Source organism: Balaenoptera ricei, chromosome X (assembly GCF_028023285.1).
Source record: "Balaenoptera ricei isolate mBalRic1 chromosome X, mBalRic1.hap2, whole genome shotgun sequence".
In the NCBI taxonomy this organism is placed as follows: Eukaryota; Metazoa; Chordata; class Mammalia; order Artiodactyla; family Balaenopteridae; genus Balaenoptera; species Balaenoptera ricei.
In genome coordinates this window covers 18,126,956-18,149,541 of record NC_082660.1, presented here as the reverse complement: position 1 = coordinate 18,149,541, position 22,586 = coordinate 18,126,956, and the positions used below count along the sequence as shown (strand labels likewise).

At 36.5% G+C, this 22,586-nt stretch overlaps 1 protein-coding gene across 4 annotated transcripts in view; it reads right to left on the bottom strand.

The window, feature by feature from the left end:
* CNKSR2 (connector enhancer of kinase suppressor of Ras 2) overlaps positions 1–22,306 on the bottom strand; it is a 263,595-nt gene extending 241,289 nt beyond the window's left edge. For all 4 annotated transcript variants that reach the window (XM_059911674.1, XM_059911675.1, XM_059911672.1 and 1 more), the window contains exon 1: positions 21,850–22,306. In XM_059911674.1, the coding sequence (XP_059767657.1) occupies positions 21,850–21,913 (64 nt within the window). In that variant the 5' untranslated portion in view covers positions 21,914–22,306. The remainder of the gene's footprint in view (positions 1–21,849) is intronic.
* Positions 22,307–22,586: the final 280 nt, after the last annotated feature.

Genomic DNA, 22,586 nt, shown 5'->3' with positions numbered 1-22,586 from the left:
TTTGTCATGGAACATGAAGAGCCCAGGTGGCTGCCAATGATGCGAACTTTTCCGACTGGCCCCAGAAGTATGACTCAGTGCTTGTCCTGAGGTGACCACACTTCTTACAGTGGCAGGAAAAGTGTTATTATTCCATCTTTGACAGCAGCTATCAGAAAATGTGCATAACGCTACAGTTCATTCTCAGGTGATTAAGTTACATAATTTTGCCTTTCTGAAAAGGATGACAAAGCTTGAAAAATAGAATACCTAAAAATTAACATGTAAAAGAAAGTAATTCCTAAAGGACAGTAAACACCACTAGAAATTTAGAATAGAAAACACAATGGCATTTCAGTGGTGAAAGAAAAAGTACCTTACATTTTCATCTAGTTATTGAATACGCAACAGCACACCTAATACAAGAGAACTACACACATTTTAAACTTGAAAAAAATCCATTAATATGTTTGTTTCCATTTTTTAAAATACTTTTATTTAGTCACTTCTCCCTCTTTGGCATTCATATATTTATTAGAAAATAATTACCGAAATCTCACTATGGTCATGAAATTTACTTACCTTATCAAACCACTGATAAATACAGATGTCACACTGTGAAGTTACTGTAGATTTTAAATAAGTAAATATTCTTTGAAGTCAGGGACTCCAACTTGTTGAGGCTTTAACACAGATATAGGAATGTTGGAAAGAGAAAGGAGGAATGAGAACCGTATAAATGATGCAGTATCTACTACATAGAAGAAGGAAGCAATGTTTAAAATAGGCATCAAGGAGGACAACACAATAAATAAACTCTATGAACAAATCTTAAAATAACTCAGTGGCCTTGATCATTCAAATACACTTTTTTGATGTATCAAAGACAGCTATTTGTATTTGGTTGGGACCAATTTATTTTAATACACTAATTCTAGTAGTATGAATGAGGTTACTTAAGTTATATAGTTAAAGAATACAGGGTCAAAAATTATTCCACATTTAGAGTTTTAGGTACATGTATACCGTTCATAATTAAAATGGAAAATTATTAAAAATACACAGTGAACTGTAATAGACTATTCAGCATAGCAAACCATTTACAGCTCTAAACAGACCACAAAATCTACTGTGTGTCCAGATTTAGATTTAATCCTGTTGCACTTGACTATACTAACAAACTGCAAAGCCTTAGAAAATGACATTTAAAATCACTGAGTCATAGCACACAGAGATTAGAAGACCATCAGGAGAAGTTTTTCTAGCAGTTAATAGCATTTTAACTCCCTGTAAATGGGGTTTGGCATTCTCTGAATCTTACATTCGATTATGATAAAATGAAATCTAAACTAAACATTCTTAATGAGGGGATTATTCTATGAAGTAGGCTTGTTGCATGTGTTAATCAAGACGTGTTCTAGCTTTGACACCAGTGATCAAAAGAATTCATTCTCTTTTGTTCCTAACAGAGATGTCCTTATAACAATGAAAAGATCTATGCATCATACTCTTTCTGAGCTGTCTTTTTGTAATTTTGGTACTAGAAAGATATGTGAATCTAGACAAGTCCTTTAACCAACCTGAGCTCAGTTGGTTACATGTAACATGATGATGGCAGAGGACCAAGAGATTTCTGTAAGTTCTTTCTTATCAATTCATCTATCAATTCATCTCATAGAGAACAAGAGTGTCAGTGTACACAAACTAAGCATGTTCTTTTATAAAAGAAATGTTACAAACTGTTTTAACTAATGATGTGTTTCAATAAAGGGACATAAGTACTGTATTTGAGTTTATTTTGAATTTGCCTATCAGATATAATTAAAACCATAAACGTTAAAGGTTTATAAAAATACCTGTAAATTTTGCTAAGAATTTAAGGCACGTACTTGTACTACATTCATTAATACAAATCTGTTTGATGCATTTGCACATATCTAGAAATCACTTAATAGAACATTACACAGACCCTGATTTTAAAGGGATGATTTAAAAATGAACACCAAGAACAAAAAGCATTGTTTTTTTTCCAGATATTCCATGTCAACTTGCACATACCACATACTCTAATTTATTTTTTCCTTGGTCTTGTGAGTGCATTTGTAATTCATACTTTTATTTTTATATAGTAGGACTTGTCAGCTACCTTAAAAATTTTTTTAATATTACCAAGTAGGCAGAGAAAGAATGTGAGGAGTTAAGACTATCCAAGGGACCAGGAGGTATCTGCTCCTTGCTAAACTTGTGAGTTACAGTTTTCAGTAGTGAAAGATTATAGAAAAAGGGAAAAAGGAGAGAGATTTGTAACCTAGTATCTTAGGAATTTGCTAACCAGAATTTGTCAAAGTGATCTGGCACTGATGGCACAGACTTGAAGGATTCAGATCCACCTACAACATCAAAAATACACCTTCTGCTTTTGTTACATAACAAGTCTTTATGTAAAGTACATGAAGTTTTATGCATGACATTCAATTTATAGATTAGAAAAAAATTAAACCTTCTAAAAATTCAGAAGTCCCAACTGTCACTAAAGTAGATATAAAGAAAATCAAGAAGGCTCGTCATTCATTGCTTCTAAACCAAATATGAGAAGGAATTAAAAATTTTGAATCAGAGAATCTTAGAGTTTTAAAGGAGAACGTGTCACCCAATTTTTTTTAAAGCAAACCGGAAGTCCAAATTATTTACCCTAGGTAACTCTGATAGAAGTATAGCTGTCTCAACCACATGATCTCATTTTTTAAAAGACATTCATTTAATTTAAAATTTACATGGTTTTAAAAAATGACTTATAAATGGCTCAGGGGTGACCAAAAAAAATCCAAATGATCTTCAAACTTTGAATGAAAGAATAAAATATGGCATATTATTGTCCTCTGTCATTTATCATACAAAATCAAAAAGATGGAGGAAAAGTAGTAATAAAATCATGGAGAAAAATATTTCTCAAAAGCTTTAAACTCAACATTGTTACATTGTTATTACACTGATTAAAAGGAGGCTCTTAATCAACTTCTGTATTTTAAAAATTCTTCTAAACCAAATTTTATATATGAGTTGACATCATTTACATGAGTGCACCAATGCTAGATATATGGAGCATTTTTCCAAGGAAAACACAAGTGCAGATGTGAAACATAAGGAGAAAAACAAAACTGCTTGTAATTAAAAAAAAAATCTAGCATACTAGCACTGGGAAAGTACACCTTCCAACAACCATTCCATAATATAAAATACAGGAACTAATTTGTAGTCTTAATGCTTCTCAATTGTCCTCAATCCAAATACCACTTGCGACACATGAATGAGAAAAGGCATTGTTTTGCCAGTGATTCCCCCTTGTTTTCAGTGATCCAAGCTCAAATGAATTGGTTCATTTGTTTCTTACAATTGACTGTTTCTCCTATGAAAAGTCAATACATTCTTACCACTTAAATGGAGCTCTAGTGCTCATAAGTGCCTGTTATTTTCATTGCACAGATTCAGTATTTAATAATTTTGATCACCTTGTATATGCCTGTGTTGATAAAACTTTTATATTCCAATCTTCTGACAATGGCTGAAAAATGAAATTTCAATGATCATGAACCTTTTGGTAAAATAAAGACGAGAAGTATGAGGAACCATGATATGCAAGGACTACTACTGAGATGAGGCTCATACTGGTCGAGACTTAGCCAGGGATGGTGGAGCATCAACAGCAATGCCTTTAGGACTTTTGTATTGGGTTTCCTGCCAGGAAGAGTGAGATATATACCATTCTAATAATTAGGCTGAATTACTTAAGGGATCATTTGACTCACATAAGGAAAAATTTGGAGAGAAAGGCTCCAATAAAGCTGTTAGAGAAGTGGCTACACACAAGACAAAGAAGCTAGTAAGAGGAAAAGCGTTTCCAAGAGAGAGCCAGCCACCTGAAATCCATACTCCAAATACATTTTAAAATCAGTATAATCTTCTTTGTCTTAAGGCAAACATATGTGAGCTATATCCAGCAATTTATTTCTAAATTGGAATACTTAAAAATTCTTTTCCATAAATATCATTTAAAAATCCTGTTCAGTAATTAATAAACTATTTTTGCCAGTGTCAAAATGTTACTCCATTTCTACTCGGACTACATGTTGACTATTCTTCAGAATTCCCTATAAAGCATATTTTCCTTACCCTCATTTTCAGATAAAGAAACGGAGGGCTTGAGAAGTGAAGAGGCGAGTTAAACACACACGACGGGACAGAATTTAGGTTGGGTCACAACTGAAGAGACTTCCAGTTCCAACTCAGTACTACAGATAATTTGTATTGTCTTCTACATACAGTGCTTCCTACTAGATATTTGTCCCTTTAATCTTTTTTTTATTCATCTGTATGAAATGTAGAGATGCGGGAAGAGAGGGGTACAGTAGGGGAGTGAGTCCTTTGGCATGGCTACAGGTAATAAAGATGTTTTCAGCAGCCTTGAAAGGCATCATCTGGCATTTTTATTGGGGAAAGTAGAATATTAAATTCATGGCAGCCTACAAGACAGTGGTTACTATACAACGATTACTCTTAATTAACTTCTCTGAAGAACTCATGTCCATCTGCACTCTGAAAAAGCTTCCAAGTCTACTTCTTGCCATCTGTATTTCATAAGTCATGCAAATCACACAATTTGCTTCTAACATTCTGTTTTTAATTATTCTGAGACTGTATTACCATAATAGCTAGTCATCCTAAATCTGTGTACTTTTGTTATGAAAAGTATCATTGGAAAGTTGTGAAAACAATTTCAATCTAAATGTTGCCCACCTACCCTGGGATAGATTCTATCCTGGGATAGATATGGGAGAATCTTGGAAAGTCAACCCATCTTTTCCAGTCACATATTCAAAGACAGCTTCAAATCCTTGATATTTAATGTACAATCTACACAGACTTTTTTTTTAAGATTTCTTTAAATGCAAAACATTCTTACCTTACTAAAACAAATCAAAGCAGAAAAAACCAAAATAAACTCTCCTTCATTCTTGTGAGCATACCTTAAGAAATGCCTTGTACAAAAAACAGAAGTATTTCCTAGAGAACACGTTAATGCATATCCAGGCTGATACTCAGAGCATGAAGTCAGGACAAGCCAGGGAGGCAATTCTAAGACAGTCACATCAATATCAGCAGAATTTCACACTTTCATAGAAGTGGATTAATAACAAAGAATCAAATAAGATGAAATTGTGATCCATGTAACATTTCAGTTTATTGTGGCGAGAAAAAAACCCACATCAGGTTAATGCGTTAAATTCCCAGTCACAATTTTATCTACTTATTACCAGAGCCTGTTCCTTTTCGAATTTTCATGCCAGTAAACTAGAAAACAAGGAAGATAATAATAAAAAAGACACAGGAATAAAGTGCAAATATTAAAGTAGTTCTGTTTTGAAATCAAATATAATTTCTTAGAGATGTGACCAAAGGAGGTATTGAGTTACAGCCACTCTCATACCCAGAACTCAACTACTAAACACACTACATGACCCCATAATACAATGAAAATAAAGTGCTACATTTAGTGACAAAAAGAAAAATGCTGACTTTCTCGTAGAAAAGCAATGAGAGAAGTTCATTTGGTTATATTCCATTTCAACATATCTGCCCTAGGCAAATATCTTGCCTACGTAAATACGCATGCATATTTATATACACGTTTATATATTCAGCCTAAAATCAATTATTATAAACCACATTTGCTCAAAAATGTTCACGCCTTGTTTAACATTCCTACACAGTGTCTGCAGGAAACAGAAACTACAATCAGAAAAAGTGCTGGGAATCAGGCTTTGTTAACAAGGTTTAGAATAGCACACTCTTCTGTCCAAGAGTTTAACTGCAAATCTGTTAGCAGTGAAGTAAAATACGTAAGGAGATGGAGCTAAATTTTGGTGGTCTCCACCCTATCCCATGTACATTCAGTTTCCTTAAACACATTTCCTGATTAGCAAAAAGTTAAAAACAAAAGCTAATCAAGTAAAAGATTAATTTCAGTTGAAGGGAAACCAGGTATGACATTCATTCAAAGAATTATTTTTTCACATGTGGAAGAGCATGAGGTTTACACAGGAGCGAAGAGGTAAGGCAGAGGTTCTTGCTGCCAGGCCAGGGCCAATGTTGTCCCTTGGATGCATTTTGAGTATTGTGAAGAGTTTCAGGTTATCACAATGATCGGGTTACTGAATGATTGCTAGACCAATGAGTGCAACAGTCCCACACTGAAGAACTGCCTGTATCCCACATGACTTTTTTTGTTTACATTTGAAAGAGTTTATTATTAACACTTACAAAAGGGCAAACCTAAGTTATTTCGCATGAGATATTGCTTACATTTTGGTATAACCAAATTTGAAAATAAATTTAACTGATTTTTTTATTTAAATAAACTATTTCAGAATAGTTTTAGGTCTACAGAAAAGTTGCAAAAATAGTACAAAGTTCTTGCATACCTGTCATCCATATTCTATTATTAACAGCTCACATTACTGTGACACATTTGTCACAACTAAGGAACAGCACAGGTATATCACTATTAACTAAACTCCACACCTCATTTTGATTTCACTAGTTTTTTCCTATCAGACTTTTTCTGTCCCAGAATCCTATCCAGGACACCATAATACAAAGAATCCTCATGTCTCCTTAGCCTCCTATGGTCTGTGTTTCTCACATTTTCCTTGTTTCTGATGACCTTGACAGTTTTGAAGGAGTACTGGTCAGGTATTTTGTAAAGTGTCCATAAACTTGGATTTGTCTAATGTTTTTCTCCTGGTTAGATTGGAATTATGGGTTTGGGGGAGGAAGACCACAGAGGTGAAGTGCCATTCTCACCACATCATATCAAGGGTACATGTGATCAACATGACTTATCACTGATGATGCAAACCTTGATCACCTGGCCGACGTAGGGTTCACTAGGTTCCTCCAATGAAGTTATATTTCCCCTTCCCACACTCTACTCTTTGGAAACAGGTCACTAAGTGCAGCCCACAATCAAAAAGTGGGGAGTTAAGTGTCACCTCCTTGAGAGGGGAGTATCTACATAAATTATTTGGAATTATCTTTATGGGAGATTTTTCTCTCCTCCCTCAATTCTTTCTTTATTCAGACATTTATTTACATCAGTATGGACTCATAGGTATTTATTTTATGCACTGAATTAAAATCCAATACTGTTTTTGTTGCTCAAATTGTTCCAGCTTCAGCCATTGAGAGCTCTTTCAGAATGGCTTCCAAGTCTGTGACGTGCCCTCATCATTGTGTTTTCTGAGCACTTCCTTACTTTCTGACACAAGATGTTCCAGACTCATCTTAAATTCTCCCTTCTCAGCTCTAGAATCTGCCATTTCTCCAAAAAGCTGAGGTTCCTTTTAATATGACTTTTAAATGTTCAACAGGAATTATTTGAGTGACATATCAAATGAGTCTAGCCTGTTACCTGTTCTAATATTCATTTTTATTCCAGTGTCTATCAATTCATCTGCTCTTCCATTTTCTTGTACTTACAGAATGACTTCTGAACTTACTGCTTGCTTGTCTTAAATCCAGGTATGCTCATTATAAGTAGGCAAACATATCAATTATAGTTTTTTATAGTACAGTTATTTTAAGCAACTACATACAATAGAAACCTATCTTATTTTTAAATTATTTTCCCTTTTTATTACAATAAAGGCATTACAGTGAATTTTTTAATAATATGAGCTAGGTTTTATTATCTATGAATTTTATTTCAAGAGACATTAAATAATGTCTGTCATGTAAAGCGAGTACTGAGTCCAAAAGGATTGATGTAGGAAAAAAAATAAGGTAGACTACAATGTGTGGGCTTTATTTGGATCCTGATTTAAGGAAAAAAGAAACTGTAAAAATGTTTATGACATTTATGAAACTAGAAATTTTAACTAAATATTTGATATTAAGAAATGAATTTTGGTGTAATAATAGTGTTGTAGGGGTGAGTGTGTGTGATGTATATATTTTTAAGTTCTTATTTTTTAGAGATACATAACCAGCCTTAATTTTTTGTGATCTTATTACTGGTACATCAGTAGGAAGAAAAATGTTAGTAGATCCCTAGGTATTATTTTGCTGTATTTATTTTCTTTTTTTTTAATTTATTTTTTATACAGCAGGTTCTTATTAGTTATCCATTTTATACATATTAGTGTGTCCATGTCAATCCCAATCTCCCAATTCATCCCACCACCACCACCACCACCCCCGCCACTTTCCCCCCTTGGTGTCCATACGTTTCTTCTCTACATCTGTGTCTCTATTTTTGCCCTACAAACTGGTATTTATTTTCTCTGTGTGTGTTGGTCACAACTGTAAAAACAAGCTGGCAAAACAGTCTCATCTGAAAAAAAAACCCCTCAAAATTAGAAAACATTTTGTTTGAATATTAAATTAGACACATCTTAAAATTAATGTAGATGGAGATTCATTATGTTATCATATTTAAAAGTCTATCTCTTACCAGACCACTTATCAACACAGGATGTCAACAACTTTTTCAAAAAAAGTGACGAAATTCTCAAAAACATGCCCAAACAAAATTAATTTTAATTTGTATGGATTTTGAAAGATAATGAGCACATTACGAGAGAAAAAGTGCTTCTTCAGAATCAAATGGACAATGCTAAGGCAACTTCAAAATAGTTGGTAATTACCACAGTTCACAGTTGATGTTATTTTTTAAATGTCTATTGTCCTGGCTATTGTAGCTTTCATAAAAAGTGAGAGATTTCAAATCATTCTCTCCACAACCAAAGAACAATTAAGTTGTTTTCACTTATTTTAAAACTTCCAGCCTAAAGCAAACTCACCTCAAATCTATTAAAGGAAAATAAGGAGAAACAGAAAATATCATGTGTTTTTTACTCTGAACAAATCTTACTTTAAGTTTCAAAAATACATGCTAGAATATATATTTTAGATACACAGGCAAAACCATGTGTACCATTTTAAAACATAATGTGGATGTAACTGTACCTATCATTACCATTTTACAAGTACTCAATTGATCAAACATCTCTAGCTCAACTTGACCACTCTGTATCTTACGATTTCACAATAGTTTTTTGACAGATAATGATTAAATTTTCTCCAGCATATACGTTTTTTGAGTGATTCACTATGCTATTGTATCATATCACAATTTGGTCTATGATAAAAGAATTTCCAAACAAAACAAAATAACTTGGGGAGAACAATCACCATTTACTAGGTAGGTAAGGGTTTCCAAGCTATAGAAATGTACTGAATAAAGTCTGCTGTTCAAAGAAACACTAATGAAATGTATTGCAATAGATAGCAATGCTAACCACTACTAGGTAAATATAAACAACAGAATATAACCAAGGCCCTTACAGGTGTACCTCATTTTATTGCACTTCACTTTATTGTGCTTCATAGACATTTTGTTTTTTACAAATTGAAGGTTTGTGGCAACCCTGCATTGAGCAATTCTATCGGTGACATTTTTCCAAAAGCGTTTGTTCACTTCATGTCTCTGTGTCACCTTTTGGTAATTTTCGTAGTATTTCAAACTTTTTCATTATTATATTTGTAATATAATCTGTGATCAGTGATCTCTGATGTTACTACTGCAGCTTGCTGAAGGCTTAGATGACAGTTTGCATTTTCTAGCAATAAAGTATTTAATTAAGGTATATACACTTTTTTAGACATAATGCTATCGTATACTTAATAGACTACAGTAGTGTGTAAACACAACTTTTATATGCACTGGGAAACCAAAAATTTCATGTGACTCACTTTATTGAAATATTCGCTTTACTCCCGTGGCCTGGAACAAAACCCACAATATCTCCAAGGTATGCCTGTATTCGTAGTAAAATGTTAACGTTCCTTAGGAACATCTATTATCAGGCACCATTACTTTTGGGGGGGAGGGGATTTTTAAATTTATAAGTGCATATTAAATATATTTTTTAAATACTCTAGGTGTTTATTCATACTTACTGGAAGTATCAGTTCTTTTACAAATTTTTTTTTATTATTTTTCATTGAAGTATAGTTAATTTACAATGCTATATTAGTTTCAGGTGTACAACACAGTGATTCAATATTTTTACAGATTATACTCCATTTAGAGGAATTATAAAATAATGGTTATATTCTCTGTGCTGTACATTACATCCTTGTAGCTTATTTTAACTTATACATAGTAGTTTGTACTTCTTAATCCCCTTCCCCTTCCCCATCAGTACCTCCCCCGGCCCCTCTTCCCACTGGTAACCACTAGTTTGTTCTCTGTATCTATGAGTTTGTTTCTGTTTTGTTATACTCATTCATTTATTTTTTAAATTCCACATATAAGTGAAAACATACACTTTCAAGTAAGTCGTTCTCTGTCTGACTTACTTCACTAAGCATAATACCCTCTAGGTCCATTCATATTGTTGCAAATGGAAAAATTTCATTCTTTTTTATGGCTGAGTAATATTCCATTTTGTGTGTGTGTGTATACCACATCTTCTTTATCCATTCATCTGTTGACAGACACTTAGGGTGCTTCCATATCTTGGCTACTGTAAACAATGCTGCTATGAACGCTGGGGTGCATGTATCTTTTCTAATTAGTGTTTTCATTTTCTTCAGATATATACCCAAGGATGGAATTGCTGGATCATATGGTAGTTCTATCTATTTAATTTTTTGAGGAATCTCCATACTGTTTTACATAGTGCCTGTGCCAATTTACATTCCCACCACGAATGAACTAAGGTTCCCTTTTCTCCACATCCTTGCCAACATTTATTATTTGTGGTATTTTTGATGACAGCCATTCTGACAGTGTGAGGTGATATCTCATTGGGGTTTTGGTTTGCATTTCCCTGAAGCTTAGTGATGTTGAGCATCTTTTCATGAGGCACCATGTACTTTTATTAGCAATCCTTTGGGAACAAAACATCTCAGAACTGGGCTGGTAGTAGTAGTAGCCTAAAGTAGATCTTTTGCCTAGGTCTAGACTCAGAAGAGGAGAGCGTCAAACTCCTGGAGTTCACTTCAAAATAAGAAAGATGAGGGGCTTCCCTGGGGGCCCAGTGGTTAAGACTCCGTGCTTCCACTGCAGAGGGCACAGGTTCAACCCCTGGTCGGGGAACTAAGATCCCCATGCCATGCAGCATGGTCAAAAAAAAAAAAAAAAAGTCACCAATACTATAGTTGTATGTGGCATTTTTGTCACTGGCCAAAGTCCTATTTTGAGTGGAAATGCTTTACCACCAACAAACAACACACACAACACACACACACACACACCCCTATAGAGGTCAAAAGAACCCAATGACCACAAACCACCTTACCACACACTAAAGAAAGTAGGTCTGACGGAGAGGACATCAACATCTTTGCAAATGTTCCCAGAATTCCTCTCATGTCACATCTACCTCTGGTAGAAAGGCAAAGTAAGCATATTATGTTTTAGAACCAGTTAGAAATTCATTCAAATTCTGCTTCTTCCACTTAATATTTATTCATTCTTCAAAATATTTGTTGAACACCTGCTTGATAAATATTTGGGTATACAGGACAAGTGATTCAATGTTTCTAAGAAAAAGTTTCTTCATCTGTAAAACAGGGATAATTCCAACCTTTCAGGGCTAGGATAAGTATAAGATGACGCAGGGAAAGCACCTAGCACAGTACATGGTATATAGTAAGCAGTCAATAAATATTATCTATTAACAGTTCTGCCTCTGAAGATTACCAATAGAATGAAACTTCTTCCTTAATTAAAAAAAAAGCTGACATTTATCATGCACTTGCTGTGTGCTAGGCATCGTTTTAAGCATACCATAACCCTATGAGGTAGGTAATATTATCACCCCTATTTTACAAAAATGAGAAAACCTGGCAAGTTACTTAAACTCTCCCTCACTAAGATCACACAGCTAAGAAGTAATGGAGCCTGGATATAATTAACACAGGTATCTGATTTCAAAGTACTCTTTATTATATACTAAATGGTGCCAATTTTTAAAAGGTAGAAAATTCAGAAAGTTTTAAAAAGTCAAGTCTGAAGATAATTACGTATAAACTTGAACTATGTTCTTCATCCACGAAAGTGTAAATCCAATCCAGTAGGCAGAAAAAAAAGAGTTAATGTTCAACCTAATTCCATCACTGAACAGCTGTACATCTCTGTTGAGCTGCTTAACTTCTGTAACTTACCTGTTTAAGGGTGTTAACAACTGTCCCTTATTTCACTTTTAAGTACTACTACTAATAATAGATGTGAAATGCATGAGACCTTTATAACATGGGCCAATGAGGGGAAGAACCAAGCTGTACTACAGGATGTTTGCAAAAATATTCCAAAAAGTCAAAAAACTGATTCCAACCAAGTATGCAGAAATTCTAACTAAAAATATAACTCATTTCTAGCTTGCATATTTTCACTATGGAAATGGCTCCTGGAAAAGTACGATATTTGAAAACACCGCATCCTCCAGGGTCAAACAATTTCTTTCCAATCTTAATTACATTATTAGATTGATCAGCAAGCCCTTTCTTCACATATCAAAAGTAAAGTTCAATAGGAACCTACTCAAATTATCACAAATCCCAAATAAACAGAATCTGAATTAACATGTTTTTACCATAAATAGACTTAAAACATTATGTCTAGGGACAGATTAGAAAGAAAAATTATCTAGCTCTAAACATTCCATAGAATGAGCTTCTCTCTGCTTGTCACAATTCAACATCAAATTGAAAGCCTCTGGTCTGACAGCTGGAAGGCAAGGTAGCAGCCTTCTAGATAAGCAAACCTGTCATTAATTTAATGCAACGTTGGTGCCAACAGAGACTGTCGCAAAACTCACCATGTCACCAACGCAGAGGGAAATGGGGAAGGAGCACCTGCCTTGCCATCCATATGCTGGCTCGCACCACACTGAACTTGGTTTCCACACAGGCTCTGGCAGGCAGGGAGGAAAACTAGCAACTGGACTACAATGTCTATTTTGAGCACCAGTAGCAACAACTCTACAACTCTCTCTCTTTTATATGTATTTTTAATACCTCACTACCTTGTTTACACAGCCAAAATATAAGTGAATTACACAAAATTAAAATATGAATTTTCTGCTCAGCCAGGTGAAAAAAAATCACAAGTCGCCAGGACCATCAAACATTTTGAAAATAATACGGATAGCTGAAATAAACTCCCACATACACATATAAAACATACCAAAATTATAACAAGAATTCAGCTAATGCTGTTGAAATTACTCATTCAGCATAATTACTTAAAACCAGTATTTCAAAGGTTTTTTATTAATAAATTAATTAGAAGTCTAACATCTTGCTAAAAAATAGATTCTTTCGTAATCTTTGTGTAAACAAGTTGGAAAAAGTAAAATCCAGGATCTAAGTCAGCCCTCCATTGATTTCTTGTAGATATTACTTCAGAAACCATGTTGCAAGCCCATTTTAAAAATAGCAGATATGGCTGAAACAAAATAAAAAGTTCAAACAAACAAACAAGAGGATATTGGGTAACACTTTAAAAGCAAGTAACAATGCAGTTTCTTCCTATCTATCATTTTATCAGAAGACTATCCAACCTACCTAATAAGACTAATTTCCAAGAACATTAATGTCAAGTAAATATAAAACAGACAAGTATGCTACATTTGATATTAGTTATGTAACAGTGTTTTTACTGTGGCAAACTAGAATACATTAATGCCATTGTGAGTTTTGGTTTATTTAACAAATCTTGGTTTTTAAAACAATTTTATGTTGTGACAAAATATTCAATAGATGAACACAGAAAACTAAAACAGCAGTTATTGTACTTTAGTAAAATTTAAAATTCAATAAATTTATGCAAATACCCACAACCCTTTCTTTCCTGAAATTGCAAGAATAAGATTAAGATAATGAAAACTTCTATTAGAATTAATGATTGTAATTTAAATTGAAATTGAACAAGAAATTAAATACATCTTTCAAGTTAAAAAAAATTCTAGCATGTTTAATGGTTATTTGTAGTTCAGACCAGGGCACAATTGCAATCCACTGATTTGCAGTACTAGCTAGAACATTTAAGCCTGAAGGTGTTGTTTTATTAAGAGTTAACAGACAGGCAAAGTTATGTTAAAGTCTTAAAAATTTCACTTATTCTGATTTATGTTTTAACAATTCTAAATTTAGGGGGAGAGGCACACTTTATTAGAAAAATCTCTATAACATGCCTACTAGTGATTATCCAGTAGCATGTAATTCACAAAAAATCCACATGAGGCACCTGTATTCAACAAGTTACGCTTTACAGTAACTCTCTACATAGGTTCTTAATGAGTGCTCTTCAAAAATCAGTCCAAATAAATTTATATTTGGCTTAAAAAATTAAAATTTATTTTTCAAAATCAGAGTGCGATGAAGTTATATAAGAAATGCTGAATTAAGATGCATCTTTAAATATCTTAATTTTATTCCTATTAATAAAAATGTAAATTCAACATTAAATATAATGAGAAGATAATGGTTCTCATTAAGCTAACGGGCTTTTTTTTTTCATTTTATCCTCTATATTAACAAATAAAGGGCATTTTCTTCTCACAACAGAAAAATACATTTTAATTTCTTATATGAACTTTATTTTCTTTACTTTTTTAAGAGGAAAAATGTAAGGCCTTTTTTTCAATTTCATTCTACCATGCATTCCAAAATATATGGTGTTCTTTTAAAAACACCAAAATGAAGCAACAATTAGAAAATTTGTATGAAAGAAAATACTTAAGAAAAGGGGTATGTTTTGATTTTTAAGTAGAAGTTTGCCTATTGTGTTGGCCTATGAAATGACATCAGCAAATAATATTTATAGCATAAACACAGAAACGTTACAGATTCACTGAAATTAACATTTCTTAACAAAATGAATCTACACCATGATTTAGATCATTGAATTGGCTAGACAGCAACACAACTATGAAAAACGGACAAAGCAACCCTACTTACACTGTATTCTGGCACACAGTATACAACTTGTCTCTGAAGTATCCATTAGGGCATTTCATTATAAGGGACTTTACGTGCATCGTCATTTAGGAAAGCAGATTTGTCGACAGACCAGTAATCTGTGAATAAATTTATTTATTCCTTTACTCAACAAATATTTCCTAAGTGCCTACTTTTCACCAGATACTTTCTTATGCACTGTTATGCAAAAAGATGGGTTCCCTGCCCTCATCAAATAATCATACAAATCAAGGTAAAAAATAAAACTGGCAAATGGAACAAAGAAGATATACACAGCACCAAGAGAGTGCATAACTGAGGATTTGATGTGATTTGGGGATTCAGGAAGGCTTTTCTGAGGCAGAGGAGGGAAGGCTTGAGATCTGAAGGATGAGCAGGATTTAACTGGGTGAAGAAAAAGTGCAAAGTCTCAAGGGCTGGGTAAACAGGACTGAAAGAAGGCCCGAGTAGCTAGTGCTAGCAATGAGGTTTACCTCACAGGCAACAGCCAAACCTTCCAGGGTCTTATAGGCCATTTTAAGGACTTTATCCTAAAAACAGTGAGAAACCATTAAATTTTTTAAGCTGATGGGGAGGACAGGATTAGATGGGAATCATTCTCAAGAAGTTCATCCTGACCACAGGTTTATGGATCAAACAAAGTAAGATGCTGTAATTATCATGACCTTGACTGAAAAGATAATATTTTATCCTTTGCAAGAGGAGAAAAAGAGGAAGCAGAGTACATACATTTTACTTTTTCTAAACCCAACCACCACTTCTTAAACTTTTCCACTGATGTATCCATAATTGCTGAACAGAGTGTACTCATAACCCTGGGAGGTCTGGGAAATGCAGCTTTAAACAGCCTGCTGCAAGCCTAAAATTCCTGTTAAGCCTCTGGTCTCATCTTTAAAATCATGCTAATTTTGCTTTCTATACCATGAATATAATATCTATGTTTATTTTAATATAAAAATAATACTTTAAAATACTTAGCAAAAATCAACTTTTTGGCTTTTGATCATTTGGTTTTCACAACCAGAGAAATGTACCATTTTGGGTAGCACAGGCCTATGCTATGCATGAAAACTGAATTCACTCACTGAATGCTATTCAAAACAATGAGCCTATTCTTCATCCAGACACTAATCCATGACAAACTCATAAACATAAAGCTTTAGACTCCATTTTGTTTTTCAAATTACTTACCCTCCCTCTCCCCCACCTTTAAATTAGTACTGATGATCCATCCTTCTAGGACTCTTTAGAGAAGCTAATGCTTCATCTTTCACAATAAGCCTTGTGTGTGAGGGAAGTCATATAGAAAGCTAAAAGTCATTAAGAAAATGTTAGGTTCTAATCTGAGGTCACTCTGCTATGAATGAAAATGATAATTTATCATTGCTTTAAGAACAACATCAACATTTAAAAGCCAATCTGCATTCTTCATGTAAGAATTTGGATCAGTAACATTCTAAATATCCAACAACATAATGTTAATGATGTAATTAATCTTCAAAATAACTCATTTTAACATTATTTCCAAATTATTCCTGAGAAACAGAAATGGGCTTATTTTCGGCAGCCAAAGTTTTATAATGTGGTATTTATTTAAACTCAGGACATGATGAGACTTTTATTGTCTTTGTGAAATGCAGATTTGTTCTTGTACTTTGTGCCACCTACTCATGCTCCTCCCTCACTTTCCCTGTACTGCCCACCTTTCTCTTTCAACCAGACAAACGTAGACTCAACTCCTCTGGTTAATCGCCCCATCTCAACTCTGGAGTCTCTTGCTCTGCTTCTACATTTAGAATACATCCCTCTTAGAATATACCTTAAATAAATAAACTGCTTAAACAGTTGCTCAAACCTTCCCCATGGATTCCTTCCTGACTTACTAAAATCATCATCTTCTCTTTCCATTGGTGCTTGTATACATATGCAAACTCTTAAAATTTACCAAATGTACTAGTTGGTACCTGTCTCTGTCTTGGCATAGGTTTGCCAATGTCACTGCCATCCCTTAGATACTAATTTCTCCAAAGCAGGGAATTATTTAAATTCATCCATCAAAGCACCTTCCATGCTGAAGTACTAAGTAAATATCTAAGAACTAGAAAACATCTACATAAATATACTCTTTTTTTTCCTACTATGCACTACATCATGCGTGTTACCTTAAGGAGCAAATGTTAATGACACTACAAACAAAACGTTTCTTGTGAACTAAACTCTACATATCAAAAAGGTAAATTTCCTCTGTATAAAATGACAAGAATTCCTGTTCCAAAAATGTCAAATCCAAAGCAGGTGATTGTTGGTTACTATCTAGTCACGCTGCAATTGAGAAAAAAAACTAATTTTTCAAAAAGAGGTAATAGCACCAATTTAAACATTTAGCATATATTTTTTTCCCTTACGGTGTATACTTCTCAAGTTCCTGCCACAAAATTATTTCTGATCTCTCTCTCAAAACAGTTTAACTCGAAATGTTGACATTTTCCTTCACCTGATTAAGATAAATTTCAACTTCAGCTCTGGGTCCTATGAGGGGGAAAAAAATTACTAAAGGGCATCGTACCTGTCAAAACTGCTTTCCGTTATCGGACGCATTTTCCTTTAGAGCATGTAAACTTTTATACTAAATAGACCTTATTTCATCACTGCATTTTCCTCTTTTTAGGGTTGCATGCAAAACGTTGGCTTTATCTTTGTTTTTTAATACCTAAAATAATGTATTTCATTTTCTGTCCTCAAGAAGGCTGAGTCATCAGGACAGAAATTAGAAGTCAGGGAATGCTTCTTAAAGAAAATGGTTTATAGTAAACAGGAAAGACCAGAGCAGTTAATTGTGGGATGGCTTCAGAGGCTATCTTAAAAATTTAGATGATTTTAGGAATCATAATAACATAAGAGTGCATGGAGCTAAGTCACAGAGACCATAAGAGAAGATCAGCAAAGCGGGGCCTGTCAGTTGACTCTGAAAACAATAATCCATTTTATTTGATCCAGAAAGGGATTAAAGATCACTGGAAAAAATGTCAGAAAGGGAGCTGGCCCCGGAAAATAACTTTATCTTAGACATCTGGATATTTTGAAAGAATTTCAAAAGGCAGAAAAGGTGTGAGAAAAAAACTGGAATTATTGGGTGTGACAAGGACAAGGAAAATTAATGATAAAATTAATAATAGGGGCCCAAACGTGTTCAAAGGTTTTCGTTATATTTCAGAAGGCAAAAAAAGTAGACTCAAGCAACTGCAGATTATGAAATATTTCCAGGCCCTCCAAGTGAACAGACAGGAGTTGAGAAATAATGTATTTTAGAGTAACAGACTGAGCAAAAATTAGAAACAGTTATTGGCCTACTTTTCTACCTATAGCTTTTCCTAATAACTGCTTTGCTTTTATTCACTGTAAAAAGGTTTATGTTTTAAAATTTTGTCAAAACTACAGGAGGACTGAATGCAATTTCCAACTGAAAAAGGTTAGTTTCAAGCACTAAATGATGAGTATTTGATTTTCTCAAAAAATATTTTTATAAAATTACTTTTTAAAATTAATTTTGAAGGCTATGAGACATTTCCAAATAGCCTGAAGCACTATCAGGATAATGTGGGATATAAATGCTTATTCTACTGACTCATGAGGAGTTCATATATTTACTGGAACTAACATTGACACTGTGTCACATCAAATTTTTACTGTCAGGAGAAAATTCAATGAGTATTGTATTTCACAAATAGTGGAGTTGGGGGTGAGCAAAAAAAAAAAAAAAAAAAAAGGAAGTATTTCCTCATAGCGTTTTTTAATAATAATTAACATAAATTTAATACTTATGTGTCCCTCAAATATATTTTAATAAAAAGTAATAAATTAAAGTGAATTGCAGTGTATATATGGTCCTTCATAATTAATCTTGAATATATTCTACCAAAGCTTAATAATCTTGCCAGCCAGGTGGTTTTCCCTTCATTTCCCTCTCTGCTGACTGAGTTTCTATAGCACTTCAATAAACTGTCTGGAAGCATTAAACATATGGCCATGCTATTCTTATATGCTTAATGGTTCCTTTTCTGTTTAGTGAAGAAAAAAATACCCTAGAAAGAGCATAAAGCATATACCTTACTAAAGAGAGTTATAACTATCTACCATTGTGACTAGGTGAAAGCATATGTCATATATATGCTTTAAATGTTAAGGATGATGAAACTGTCACATTAGAAGCATGTTTTAAAGAACTCCCACAATGCTGCAGTTGTTCAAAAGTCCTGTTCATCCTTTGGTACTGCCTTTATAACACTATACATTATACAACACTAAATGAGGTTTGGTCATTCCAAAGCTACAGCCTAAATTAATTGACTTTTACACATTAGTGCATCTGAAAAAAGGGTGAAAAGTATTTTTTAAATGTATTTTGTAAAGTTTATTTGGGGAAAAGGGTGGGGGGGATTAATTAAGCTAATAGTGTAAGTTACCTTAATTAAGTTAATTAATTTGAGGAAATGTTTGTTTCATCTTAGTACTTTTTTTAAACCTTATTTTCTGATAATATCTCAAATCAAATTTATATGAAGATTATGGAAATTTCAGCAGTAAGCAGTTTGGAACTTGAAGTATACAGATAATGACATGAGTTATTCTCTTCCAGTCTAATGTATACAGAGATACACAAATTCTGTCTTTTCAAATAGCTCTAAGATGCATCACCAACAGGTATGAAAATAAGTTATTCAACTTAAATATAACAATCACTTAAAATCACAGCTAATGATGTTAGCCCAACTCCAAAGAAGCTGCATTTTAGGCTGGAGAGATTTTTAAAGGACTAGTGTACTGAGAAACTAAAAATGTGTGTCAGAATATGTACATCATATGTTCTACATGCTTCAGTGGACCTAAAGTGTAGAGAGTGGGGAAAGTGCAAGAATGTACTGGGAGGGTGGGAGGTGAAGAAGATGGAGTATGCAGCACTCACTACAAGCATCATGGGAATTTGTCAGAGGTAGTCTCTGAAGGTAATCTGACTCCCATGGAGCCAAGATAGCTTTTCTTTGAGTATTTCAGTAACAAGACTCAAACTGAAGTACTCTTTTAGGCAAATTCAAAGAAAGGGTTTTAATTAAGCATTCTTGCTTTTCGCATGTGCTCTGGCTCTTTCTTCCATGACTGAGAAACAGAGAAGACAGATGTTTGTCTGCATCTGACAATCCGAAGGGGGGAAAAATTGGTGGGAATCTAGGAGAGCGGAATTTCAATAGCAATATGAAAACAGAAGAAGGAACAGAAAAAAAAAAATGAGCCACTGCAGGACTTTGTCTTAGTCATGGCACCCATGGCACCTTAGCACAATGCACCGCACACAGGGGGGCAGTCGATAAATAATGAATTCGATTTAATTCAGTACACTCTCATTTGTACTGCGCTTTGCAGTTACAAAGCACTTTCCACATATTAGAAAAGAAAAACGAAATAAATGAAGAATAAAGGGGCAAGTAAGGGAATAAAAGGAAAGCAAATGGATAAAGGAAAATCCACAAGACAAGCAAGAGGCTGAAAAGGCTCGGGGGAAAAAGAAAAAAAAAATTGAGTTTCCCTCTGTCGTTCTCAATCACTTCCAATCACCCTACTTTCATTCTAAAGTACCTGGAGCTTAGAAAGTCTGACTGCTAAGCAAGCCCTAAGAAGGGGCTCCCTCATCTTTGGAACGGCATTTGCAAATGATAAGCCTTTGGTCCCTGACTAATCTACCCAGAGTTTGTGCCTAGGAATAACCACGAGCAAAACTCTTAACATCTCCCAAGTGTGGCGAGCAATCCTTTTTTGTCCATCCCCTCCATCCCGTCAGCATTCCCCAAATCTTAGGAATCTTGGGGATGGGAGGGGGCGCAGTGGTCGTGAGGAGAGGGTCCTCTAACTCAGACAACAGACAACAGAGGGAGATAGTGAGGCAGGAAAGCCCAGGGACAGAGAAAAAGCCCACGTTTGAGATTAAGAGGGCGAATGTCTTTAAGTATGGTTATTAGAAATTGCCCATGGGAAAAAAGGGGAGAGTCTTCAAGATGGAATAAATGAGGGGGCACTTGAATGTGCATCACCTTACACCTGGGGTCGAGCCCCCAGTAAAAAGCCTTAAAGATTCAAAATCTCAAGCGGCCAGAAGAGGAGGAGGCAAAGGACGCGGAGGGATGCACAGGAGGGAGCCACAGATACCAGCGCAGATGCTGTCCCGGGGGAAGCATGTTTTCCTCTCCCCCAAAGCAGCGCATCCCCCGAGCATCCTCAGCCCAACCTGGGGAAGAGGGGGAGCTCCCCGGATCCAAACCCCGGCGGCCGCGTCCTGACACCATTATGTGGGCTTAAAAGTTGCAGGGAGAGTTGGCGCAAGAAAAGGCACTTGGCAGGGGCGGCCGCCAAGGGGGCGTCAGGATTCCCAGGAACAAAGGGGCCGGGGAACGGTCGACCGTCCCTGGGGGCTCCTCCCTGGGGAGAGAAAGCAGGGTCGACACGTCCTCCCTGGGGGCACCAAGGGGAGCTAGGAGCCGGAAAGCCTGACAGGGATTCCACCGTCCGGCTCCCAGCCTCCCATCGGGTCGCCCCGGCCACCCCCGCGCTCTCCGCGCCCCTCTCCGGCTGGGAAGCCACTGGCTGGAGACAATAGGAGACCGGGATCCCGAGCCCCAGTCAGCCCTGGAGGTCCCCCGCCGCCCTCGGCGCCCCACGATCAGCCGGCTGCAGCCCCGATGGCGGGCTCGGCCGCGGCGGGCGCCCCTTCCCTCCCGCGCGCCGGGACCCCGAGCCCCAGGGCCGCCTCGCCCTCCGCACAGCGGGCATTACCTTTCATCCAGTCCACTACTTGACTCGGAGACCATTTGCTCACCGGTTCCATGATCAGAGCCATGAGCACAGGGTCGGTTCCGCGCGCGGCGCGGAGCTCGGAGCTCAGACACAAAACGAACTCAGCAGCCCGAGCCGCCCTCAGGTGGGGTCCCTCGCTGGCCGCTGCCTCGTTGGGCGGGCGGCGTGGAGAAGGCGGCTTTTGTGTGTCGAGTCTCGCGGCTGCAGCGGTGGGAGCGGCGACGGGGAGGGAAAAGCGCCGGGGTCGCGGCTCCGCGCCGGGTCTGCTCGCTCCCCGCTGAGGCGGCGGCTGCTGCCGTGGCTCCGCAACTCCGCTCGGGTCTCCGTCCCTCGGGGCTTCAGTTCATGGCTTGCACTGCCGAGGGTCGCAGCGCTAAGGGAAGGAGCTGCCGCCACACGCCCGCAGCCAACTTGCCCGTTCGCCTCGTGCGCGAGAGTGAAGCCCCCGGCACGACCAGCAGCCCGGCGGAAATGACGAGGGGCCTCCTGCCACCCAAAATATCTCTCCGCAGCCCTCGGGTGCGGGGCGCGCGCACCACGAGCCCCCCGCCCGCTCGTTGCCGCGCGGTCCCGCCCCCGGGGCCGACGGCAGCCGCGCCAGGCGCGTGCGCGTGCGCGCGCCGGCACGAGGCCCGATCCCGGGGTCTGCCTGTCAGTCAGGCAGGTGCGGGCGGCTCGTAGCGTCGCGTTCCCGCCCCGCGGGCCGCCCCGGGACG